The 12,104-nt window shown below is 37.7% G+C and overlaps 1 protein-coding gene across 4 annotated transcripts in view; it reads left to right on the forward strand.

Moving 5' to 3' along the window:
• Positions 1-12,104, forward strand: part of CLCN3 (chloride voltage-gated channel 3) — a gene marked incomplete at both ends in the record, with an annotated part of 53,272 nt that overhangs the window by 17,599 nt on the left and 23,569 nt on the right. For all 4 annotated transcript variants that reach the window (XM_081999281.1, XM_081999282.1, XM_081999284.1 and 1 more), the window contains one exon: positions 9,944-10,101. In XM_081999281.1, the coding sequence (XP_081855407.1) occupies positions 9,944-10,101 (158 nt within the window). The remainder of the gene's footprint in view (positions 1-9,943; positions 10,102-12,104) is intronic.

The raw sequence follows: 12,104 nt of genomic DNA on the forward strand, positions 1-12,104 counted from the left end.
CTATTAAAATGAGGCTTAAAATGCTGTCAAACCCAGAAATTTAAAGTAAATTCTTGACATTTACTTATTTTCTGTGAGTCTAGAAAAGGATGCTGCCAGGATTTTTTCCTCTCATGTAGGTTTTTAGAGCATTGTAATAACAAGCCAAGAGAAAATGGATAAAGATATTTTGCGAAAACAAGCTTTATTGTTAAAGCCTGTGGAACTTTTTCCCTTATTCACATACTGACGGCTCTTCTGTCCTGCAGAGTAATGTTCCCATCATGCAAAACTGCTTTATAACATCAAAGCATTTGTTGCACTTAATTGACTGCAGTGGCTCACCCGAAGTGATGGTGAAATGACTGTTTAAGTCATGAGGGGTCTTTAAGGTTTAATTAACAGCCTTTATTACTGTTTAGTGAGGTGAAACACAAAGTATTATAATACATTATTATTAAAAGTCTGTGCCGTTGGTTTGCATTAAGAAGATGTTTTATTTTTTTTCAATGCAAATATACTGTGAAACATGAAATGGAAAGATTTTAAAATACGTATTATTAATCGTGGTTAAATCTTACTATTGATTAGTCATCATTATCTCTTACGTAAAAATACAGATATTATTGAATATTTGTATCAGGACTTTAAACTTGCTCTGTACTGAAACTTCTCTTTATGTGGTACTAAATTCTTTGTTCCAGACCTGCTTATCCTCCCTGAAACTGCAGGAACGCAGCTCACTTAGAATCATAGACTCATAGAATCATTAAGGTTGGAAAAGACCTCTGAGATCATCAAGTCCAACCACTTCTACTCTCTTCTCTGGTAACTAAAAAAAGAGTTAAAAGTACTACTTCTCTTCTCAGAAGGAGTTTTTAAGTCTTGATTTAGAATTGCATATATGCAAGTAACTGCCATGTATACTTTTTCATAAGAATTTTTTATATCATAAACCATATGCAGGAATATGTGTTGTGTAAATAAATTGTGTTGCTCAATTCTTTGTTTTTGCATAATTTTTGCTGGTTGGACCCTTCTCAGAGTTCCAAATGATCAGTATCTTGCTTGTCTTCCAACAGTTCAGAGACATGCTCGCAATCTTTGATTCCTCTCTTCCTTTTTTTTTTTCCCCTACATAAGCATTCATTTTAGCATTCTTTAAAAATTTGAAATCTGAGCAATAGCAGCACATATATAGTGGCCAGGCTACCAGTAGCAAAAATGGAGCTTCAGCAAGCACGAGGGTTGTTAACTCCCTTTTATTTGTTGCATGCACATAAGTACATCTTAGATTTTCAGATGCTGGAAGTCCTCAAGCAAAATTAATGAAATGCTGTACCACTAATAATCTGCAATTGAATCAGTAGCCAGAAGATGTGAAAATAACATATAAAAAGAGCACACCAAATCTACTGATGACTTAGTTTTAGTAAAGTTAATTTTTTTTTGAGAGACAAAATAACTCTCAATTTCCTTTATTGTGCACCAGTCACCCCTGCATGTAGGTGCAACTCCTGTTGCTTAGACTATACTATTAATAGTAACAGTTGGGAAACCTCTCCCACCTCCCCAGCTTCCCTTGTTATCATCAGCTATGGGGCAAAGGACATTTAATAATATCCTAGGAAGAGTTTGTCGGATGCATACTGAGCCAGTTCAGATCCTCGAAGTGGTAAAAGTTAAACTTTTGTATTTTAGGCTGCATTTCTGCTGATGGGCCTCTTACATTTAAGAATTAGTAGGTAAATCAAAAGCCATTAGAGACTCAAATTCTCAGCATGACCTTTGAAATAAGTGGGTGTGAAAGTTGTGTACTCATGCTTAGAGCTAGAGTTTGACCCTGAAAATTTACTGGTAGCAGAGGAAGAGTAATAAAATTATTTTTTAGACTAATTACAGGCTCATGACAGAAAACATGATCAAGATGATTATAGCTGTCTAACATTGAGTGTTTTGAGAAAAAGCATTACTTGGAGAAACTCAACATGGTTATGGCACTGAATTACTGATACACTTTTTTTTAAGGTTCCTAGTATAAAAAGAGCATAAGGGTTTTCAGTTATGAGTTTAGTACATTTGATTTTGGTGATTAACAGAAAGTACCATGAATCTTCTGAGTTGTAAGTTTAGTAGTGTGGGAATCCCCAAAACTCTTCAACTGCATATCTGAAGTCCCAGTTCATTGTAGACGTAACTAAATAAATACAGTCCATTCTGCTTTTAAGACTACAAGAAGAGAAATATGTAATAACAAAGACATTTTTTTCTGCTGCATCGTAGGAACAGAAGTGTTTCTTCCACTTAAACTAAAATACCAAAGCTATTCATGTTCTTTTTTTTTTTTTTTTAAATTATGCTATACACGTTGAGCAATAGTTGACCTCTGCTTTGCTGCCTTTTAGATTTCTGTGCATTTGCACTGGATGCAAGTCTCCAAAAGTCTTGGTTTAACTGTGAGGTGCTACTATTCAACTTTCATTTAAAGGTTATTTTCAAACCCAGAAATATATTTTTTTTTTGGCAGAAGAAATGGAGAGGAGTGGATTATCACTCAGTACTTCGGTAAAGCATTTTATTTCTGTTCCCTGTTCTTCAAATCTTGTTCTGAGTCTCGCTGTTTCCCACCTATCAGATTTTTTCCAGCTGATTTTTTTCAGTCTGTGTATATATAGTTTTGTCTTTTTTTGTATGCATTTTGATTGTAATGCAGAGACCAATTTCTGCTTGTAGGCCTCTGATGCAGAAGAGCCAGCTGAAGAGACAGGCTGAAAATTCGTAGTTACACAGAAAGGGGAGTGTATTACTTCATCACAAAGACTTTAAATTCATTGATCATTAACAGTAGCGAATGATAGCACCCTGGCATGGCATGTTGTGCCTCTGATTCTGAAATTTAAAAATTACTTCTAGCCAGGAAAAGACAATAGTGCTTAATGACTGTTCTTGAGTGGTTACAGGCAAATTTAAATAAACTGATAATTGGATGTTTGGTTTTTTTTTTTAATTGAAAGCCTCCTATTTTGAGGTCTGAATATGGAGACAGAAAGAATCTGAGGCACTAACATATCTTGTGTGTACAAATCTTCTTTGTTAGAAGTGTAAATGATCCTTATGGTGTGCGTTGCATTCAGGGTGCTTCCTGCCTCCATTCCCCTTGCCACCTAATACCCAAGGACACACGGGTGAAGCAAAGCCTTGGATTAGTATCTGGCCTCTGGAAAGCTACAGCCCCTGCTGATTTTAGCACTCAGCAGGTTTGGATGGTCATGTCAGGGAGAGCTTATTCCAGCCTTGCTCTAAACTGATTAGCTTCATTTTCACTCTTGGTGGTGCATTTATTTTTTTTTCCCCTCCTTTCATGCTGCTTGGAATAGCATAAGTGAAATACGTCAGCCAGAAGGACGGCTGCTGAGGGGACTGTGTAGTTGTGTGCTGCCTAGAAAAAGGGATGTGTGAGCAGCAGCAAACTAGTGTGTTCTTGCTGTAAAGGTTAGCAATTACATAGCTTGTAAAGAAATACCTTTGAGAAATTGGGTCCTATTATTGCTCTGCCATTGACGCCAATATTGACATTGTTTATCTGTTGTTTTGTTCACAAATCTGAAATGTTTCTAAACATAGCCACCTTTGGGAGTTTTGAGCTCTGTGAAATGGATATTACTGTATAGTGTCTGGATATTAATATTTATGTAGAAGTTTTGAATTGTTTCCAGCAGGAAGATGTAATGAAAATCTAACAAGACCCCAAGGGTGCATTATATATTTCAGTATAACTAGTCTGATAGTTTGTTGCTGTGGAAAGGGATGAACTTGCTTGTCATTCCTCATCTCTCAGTTCTTGCTCTTGCACTGACCGTTTCTTGTCTGACAGCACAAAAGGTTGATTCCAGTTCTGTATAATGGCAGATTTTTTTTTTTTGGTAGTTTTGTCAGCTTAGCTGGATTAGCATCTTTGATTGGTTTACTGTGCAGTCGGACCCAAGGGTGACAGAGCTCATCCAAGGGTGAGAGTGGGAGTGTGTGACCAAGAATGGGAGGGAGAAATAGGAGGAGCAAGGTCCCCTGTTTGGGTGGCAGCAGTGTGTTAGATCAGCTCAGCCTTATGGTGTAATTATGTCCTGAGAGATACGTCTCATTTAATAAAATGGAGTAAGCTGATAAATGCTAAGTTTCAAATGGAGTGGTATATTTTGTGATGTGCATTCGGAAGATATATATCATATGCTCTATAGCATATAGAAGGAGTCTTAAGCTTTATCATAAAATTATGGTCTCTTATTAAGTCTGCTAGCCACACTCTTGACAGGACTCAGTTCTGTATCTTGTCCCTCAGAGAGGCTGTAGCTCTGTGGTTTTGTTCTCTAGGTGATATTAGGTAATTGTTCACATAATTACATGGTGGAGAACCACATAAAAATTTATCGTGCACAGTTTGATTACCCAGAATGCAACATTTATTTTAAATCATGGTGTTTCTCTTCTCACTATTTTTATAAGAAGGAGCACTGCACACAAGGATTGGGAAGGATTGTTGAGCAGCTATGCGGGCATCAGGAGCATCAAGTATGTTGCAAAACCTCTTTCTTGTGTGAAACTGCATTTAGATAACCATGGAGCACTTGCTCCCTCATTTCTTTAACTCATGGTGTTTTAAGTGTATTTTCAATGGGATTCTTAAATCATAGAGTGTGTAAACTGGAACGCACTGCCTCCCTGGAGAAAGAACACCAAGAAAAAGTGAGAACCCAGGTCCACTGGCTCTTCATTTCTTCATATCAGGGACAGGATAGCAGGACCCTTAAGATACAGGTTTCCTTCACTGGGGACTTGTTCCAAGAGATGCATGAAGTGAAAAATGCAACACCATATGAGTGTCGGCAACTCACGTTTTGATTTGTTAGTGGTTTAAAATGTTTTACCTTGAAAATTTTTGAACTGTACCATAGTGAATAGGCAGTAATAGTCTGCTTGTGTTTTAAAGGTGTTAGTTCTTGCTGACATGATCTTTGTCTTTTTAAACAAATTAGTGAAAAACTTAACAGGTATTTTTCTTTAAAAAATCACGACTTTAATCAGCTGTGTGTTCCCCAGAGTTCCTTTCAAATCTGAAAGAAATCTACTGAGCTGCAAAAGGACAGGGGAGTATGGGATCACTACTGGAGGAGGTGAGGCAGCCTTTGAAAATGCTCTGCATGGCACCTGAAAAATGCTGTGGGTGATCTACAAAAATCAGCTTTTTGCCTTGTTTATCATAGTTCCAACATAAATCAAGATCGAAGACTGCTTGTGTGAAGGCACATATATGCAATATGAAAAAAGAGAGATTCCTTGCCTCAGGCGGCATAAGGCAAGGAGGAATCTGTAATGTATGAAACAACTTGTGTTAGTATAGCAAAACATTAGTTCTGTGATTTCTTTGTTCCTGGTTTACGTCAAGAGGGACTAGCTAAGCAAAGCAGGAGGTAGGATCAGTGTTGGGAGCTAACAGGCATTCAGTATAACTTCATGTTCAGAGGGAAATGAAGGAGAGCAATGTGGTAAGGACTGCTTTCTCTGTTGGACGTCAGTGTGCTCTCAGGCGATTTTGGATTGCACTTTTTTATTTTTCATTCTCATTTAAAAAAAAAAGCAAAAAACCCAAACCCCCACTTCTTCAGACCTGAGAGCTTTTTTTATGATGTTGTAATCTACTGTTCTTATTCCAGTTATGTCGATGTAGCATTTTGTTTGTCTTTGCCGTACCTCATTCTGGTCAGGTGTCCCAAAGTAAAGCTTATTACAGTTTTTTTTCTTTCAATATGATGTGATATTCTTTACTAGGGTTTTAACAGTTTCACTTGAAACTGTTCTTAGCACTACCAGAGCTGATTGCTGAGAAAGGATGGTGCTGAAGGCTTGGAATTACATGCATGGAAGGATAACAGAAGTCAGCTGCTTTCCTAGAAGGTAGTTCTGGCAAGACCTCTACAGTGACTGAATCACCTAAAAAAGAGTCTTCTTTCTCTGAAGAAGGATATTGCTTTTATTGTCTAGAAGCTTACTGTCTGCAAGCTTGCAGTCTGTGATTACAGCAGCTCGCTAGTTATGTGTTGAGAATACAGGCTTGTTAAAGATGCTATTGAAAAAGAGTGTGTGCATAAAGGGATGCCAGCTACCTTGGTTTTGCTACGTATGGAAGGATTGTGTTGAATCTGCTTTGAAAGGATTCCTGTGAGTTGTATTGAGCCTCTGAGAGGATCAGTATATTACTATTTGCCTCCCTGTAGTAACATGGATTAGTTTGGCAGAACAGTAGTAATAGAAACTGTCTGCCACTCTTACTGTCTGCTTCCCAGTCTAACAAAGCCTTAAGCAAACGCGTATGTGACCAAAAAAAAGGCTTTACTTTCTTTACAGCTGCAGAATGGCTCAGGTGTGTACATACGGAAAGTGTCAGTGTTTTCTTAGCGTAGGTGGAGGCTGTGTCTACATACCTTGTGTGGAAAGTGCTTGTTGCGCTTTTTAAGACTAAGGCTGCTTGTATTTTGATGAAAAGCACTTGTATTGAGTTATAGCATGAGAAAGACTCTTGAAACTTGAGGACTGGGGAAAAGGGGGAGGAAGAAGGGGGAAGTACTTTCTGCATGTTGGGAGTGTCCAGAAGGCTACATTTGCTAAATGCTACAATTTATCAGAGTAATGATGATTTCCTGCTTGGAGGCTAGAATGTTGTGATGAAAGATCTATATTATGGTGAGGACTTTAACAAAATCTGTTGAGTTGAAAATAAATTTAATAACATTTTGGTGAAACTGGCAATAAATGATGAGGATATGCTGATGAGAATCATTATCATCATAGCTGGAAGGAGCATCTTACTGTGTGAAATGCTAGAGAAGGAAGGGAAGAAAGGGAAGTGGAAGCTTGGAAAAGTGTTGAGTATTTGTAAAAGTGTATTTCTCTAAATTCTCCTTTCGGGTAGTTGTATGCTACATAGTTCATAATACTACCTGGAGAATGCCCTCTCCCACTGCTGTCAGACTTAAGTATCTTACATAGAGCATCAGATTTTGTACAGTTGTCCTCTTCATGGTCCTCTAAAGGGCAGCCTTTCTACCACACACTAATGCAGGGTATCACTACTGCCTATTTCTCACTTGGTACAAGATTATAGCTATTCAGCTGCATCAGATGTTCACAGCAGCTCTGTATTCCACAAAACCACTTCTTCAGCTTGTCTCCTCCCTATCACACAATAATCATTTATATTCCAGTATTTGGCGTGCCAGCAAATGCTGGCAAAGTAGGAACCTGACACAGTTTTGGTGGGATTTCTATTGTATCCAGGTAATGACCATGCTTTGTGGTCTACTCCTAAAGTTCTGCTTGGGATCTGGTGCAGTGAGTATCGTGCCATCCCTGATGGCTTCCCTGGAGATAATTCCAATTCAGCACCTTGTGATGTGCATAAAATCATCTGTTACTCTTTGTGATACATTTATAACTCTCAACTCTCCTTTGCCTTGTGTGGCATAGGATAGCATGCTGCTTATAGCTTGATACTGCTTCATATATAGTAGGGCATAAAACTAACTCCCCTGGGACAAAAGCAAGGGGAGGACAAGCTTTTATTCTCCCATGATCACTCAGGTTCAGGAAACTGCTTGATCACATTGTAACTTTGTAGGAAATTAATTATTAAAGTGTGGCTGAATTTCTGTCCACTTGCTTTGCAAAGGAGGTTAATTTCATGTAAAAAAAAGTTTTCATAATGTATTCTGTTATTATTTTAATTTTGAGAGCTAAAGAAATCATTACAGTATGAATTTTGTCACTATCTTGTCCAGAAGACCGGCTTGACCTTTCAGCTAGCTGGAGATGTATCTTAGACTTCCTTTTTAGTTACGAGAATTGGAAATGGCAAGAGAATCGAAACCCTTATCCTAAAGCAAGGTTTTCACAATCACCTCTATTAGCAAACCTGATTAAATTTGTTGTTGTTAGCATTTTATTAATGGAAGCATAGGTAATGATTCTTTACATCTGCCTTAAGAGAGAGTAGCAGCAGATTTGGGAAGAGATTTACAGGGCTTAGCTACAGTGTATACATGAGGGAGAATTTAATATGGCATAGACTAGGGAAAAAAACAGTATTAAGAAAGATGGCAGCCAGGCTGGCATGAGAGAATGGTATTGGCATTGTTGAGGAGTTGTCTCCTGCATTTGCATTCTCTCCTTTTACTTGAAGCTTAAAAAAAAAAAGTAATCTTTTAATGGAATGTTATAGAATGTTAAACTTTTCTATATGTAATGTGTATATGTAATGAATAGTAGTTTGTGTATATTGAAAATTTTAGATTGCATTTTGTCTTAATAGGGTTTTTGTATTATTTTCTTGTGTGTTGCCTTTCACCATGAAGAAAATGTCCAAATAAACACTGTGTTGTATATAGGCATAAATGAGACCTCTCAAGCAGTAGATGGCTGAGGCACATCTTTGGGTCTGAACATAATGCTGGGTATCACACTGCTGCTGCTAAATCTCAGACTTCACAAATTTAAAGGGAAAAAGCACATTTTATGTATGTATAAATCTAAATCTGTCAGTTGTTGGTGAGAGCTAGGGCTCGTGAACTTGGCATTTGTAGCATTTGGAAGTTTACAGGTAGGCCCTTTGAAGACATTTTTTTTTTTTTGATAAGTTGGAAACTTCTGCTGACAACAACTAGAACTGAGCCTGCAATAAAAAAACCCTCAAAAAAACAACAAACCAACCAAGAAAACCCAATTCAAAAAAACCCCCGACTTGCCTAACCATTCCAGTGTCAATCTAGTGAAATGAATTCTAGTCCCTGTCTGAACTGATAAAAGTCTTGGCCAACTTGGGCCGACACCTTTAAGAATAGAGATTGCTGTGGTATGCCATATGTTGTTGGTCAAATTATTTTGCTCTTAGCCAAACAAGTAAGAGTAATGACGCTTTAAATCATTGTCTATATTAACCTCATTATAAATGCTTCCTTTAGAGCAATTACTGTTGCAGAAGCAGTTTGTGTTGGGTGGGCAAAGGGTGGCCATGCTATATTTAGGCAGCCATCCAGCAGAAAATTATGCTTGGAGTCTGTAAATGTACCAGAAGAACTCAAAAAAACCAAGATATTGCACAACTGATGACAGATGAAAGCTTAAAAAAAGGAAGACTTTCTCGATTACTTGTGAAGAGGGAAAAATTCTTAGTACTCCTCTTGCTCTGCTTATTCTGATCACTAAAAAGAAATGCTGTTGGGTATATTGCTATGCAGGCTGCCTGTGAAGGAACTAGCTAGTGATGACAAATTAGCAGAAGACGTTTTCTTATATGGTATTTCCAGTTTTCATAACTGACGGCTATTCTGTGAGTTACCTGAAATAAATAAATAAAAATAATTTTTAAAAGCGATTTGCTTGGCTTTCTGTTATTTTTTAGCTGCACTGATAATGTATTTTAGGTTTGGCTTAGACATGTAGGAGAGATTGGTAATCAATGGTATGTATATTTAAAAATAACTGGCAACTTATGGAAATGCTGTGAACTTTGTCTAGTCATCTGGTTTTGTTTTCTTGCAGGCAGATTTTCTTCTGGTAGTTCATAAACTGAAATAAACTTCACGTTAAATGTGTGTCGAAGCTGCTCATTTCTTCCACTCTGTTCTCCTGCAGTTTCTCAGGAGCGTGCACACAAAACAGAACAACAATTTGACCAGTGCATTCATATTTAACCAATGGAAATACAAAAGCACTAATGTGCAAATTTAACCTACAAATGAGTGACAGAAAAAAATGATAACATGCAATGCTGAGAGACCTAGATGAAGTAAAATATGTATATTATGAGAAATGTCTTAATTACTTGCTCAGAAATTCTATATGCTGTAGTGTTATGAACATTAGAATACTTTGTTTATTGCAGAATTTATTCATTCCTGTCTTTCCTCTGCCACAGGAACTCATTATACAATGACAAATGGAGGAAGTATCAACAGTTCAACACATTTACTGGATCTTTTGGATGAACCAATTCCTGGAGTAGGAACGTATGATGACTTCCATACCATTGACTGGGTTCGAGAGAAGTGCAAAGACAGAGAAAGGCATAGACGGGTACTTGAGATAAATAACAATACTTGAAAAATATTTTTTGTTGGGTGTTGGAATTAAGGTCTGATCTAGTAACACATACAAGTATGTGCATACTTTAAATTTGTAAGTAGTTACGTCAGCTAGAACTACTCAAATGCTATATAAAAAACACCTATTTCATTGATATCTTCAGTCCTGCAACAGTTTTATAACTTGGAAGGGAAACAGTAATTCTTCTTTATCAGTGGTGCGCTCTGCAATGGGTTCTTTCATGAAATGGCCTCGAGTTGTGTTAGTCAGTAACATGCTGGATACTGTCATTCGTGTAATAGACTTGTTTAATAGCGTTTTAGGAGGAAATACGCTATTTAGAGCCTTACTGCCAAACTTTTGGGATGGATACATTAATCAAGCTTAAAAACAGAACAGATTTGGAGATGTAATTTTTCCGAAAATACTTTTAACTGATCAACATGAATGGTTAAAAATTAATTGTCATTGTATGGAGCGGTCAGGGGAGAGGTTCCTTCATGTACAACACTGTAGCGTTATTCTGCTTTCTTTGGAAGCACCGTTTTTAACTTTCTGGAAGGAAATGTAGGATGTATGTGCTGATTTGTTCTGACATGGTTAAAAATTAACCTTACAGTCGTTTAAAAAACAAAACGTCCACAATTGCACTACCTAGTTCTTTTTTAAGGAAAAGAGATCCTTGGACAATGGATCTGAGAACACATACCTTGTTTGAATGCTTTTAATGAAAAGTAAGAAGGTATTTTCCATGTACTACTTCATTTCATAATTTGATGTCTAAGCAGTAATTAACACAACACCATCTTTACACTGCGGATGTGTAGGTTAGTGTCTAATGGATATGCCACTGGATAGAACGCTGAGCCTGACCAAATCCTGGCAAGGCAGATCACACTTGGAAATAGGTTATCTAGGGTGAGGTCTCACAGCTACTACTCATCTTAATGTCTGAGACCAGAAAAGTCAGACAAGCCTGTTCAGTTTATAGTCGCAGAACTACTGTGGAATATATAAATATGCCCTGAATGATAGGAGACTGTCTGGCCATGTAGTCAAAGATGTGGAAAGAAGAGGAAACGAGTACTAGTTCATGGTGGTTTTGAAAGACACGTTACTGTAGAAACAATACTTTATATTAAAAAGAAAAAAGTTTGAGAATCCCATAAATGTAGAGGAAACTATAAAAGATATTTATTTGCTTTAGGGATGCTATTTTTTTCTAGATTTCCTTGTGTAGTATGGTGCTTTCTTGGTTTGGTTGGGTTGGGGGAGGTTTTGCTGTTTGTTGCACATACAGTCTCCCTCCTTTTATAGAATGAAAAAATTATAAGAGTAGGATCCAGTTACAAATTGAAGGTTTAATCATAAAACAAATTATGCACAAATTTCAGCTAAGTGCACAAAATAAAGTAAATAAGGCTAAAAGAAGAATTAATTGTTTTTTCAGTACAGTAACTTCAGATGTCAGTAGTAGTAGTTGTCTAGAAGAATCACAGGGTAATTATCCAGTTTTTGGTTTTACTTTTTTGTCGTTTTAGTCTAAAGATAAAAGCAATATGTTTACATTTGAAGTAGAAGTTTAGGAGCTTTCTCCTGGAGAAACTGGCGGCTCGTGGCTTAGACGGGTTTACTCTTGGCTGGGTGAGGAACTGGCTGGATGGCCGAGCCCAGAGAGTTGTGGTGAATGGCGTTAAATCCGGCTGGCGGCCGGTCACGAGTGGTGTTCCCCAGGGCTCGGTTCTGGGACCAGTCTTGTTCAATATCTTTATAGATGATCTGGATGAGGGAATTGAGTGCTCCCTCAGTAAGTTTGCAGATGACACCAAGCTGAGTGGGAGTGTTGATCTGCTGGAGGGTAGGAGGGCTCTGCAGAGGGATCTGGACAGGCTGGATCGATGGGCAGAGGCCAACTGTATGAGGTTTAATAGGGCCAAGTGCCGGGTCCTGCACTTTGGCCACAACAACCCCATGCAATGCTACAGGCTTGGGGA

Source organism: Phaethon aethereus (genome assembly GCF_964289735.1).
Source record: "Phaethon aethereus genome assembly, chromosome: 4".
In the NCBI taxonomy this organism is placed as follows: Eukaryota; Metazoa; Chordata; class Aves; order Phaethontiformes; family Phaethontidae; genus Phaethon; species Phaethon aethereus.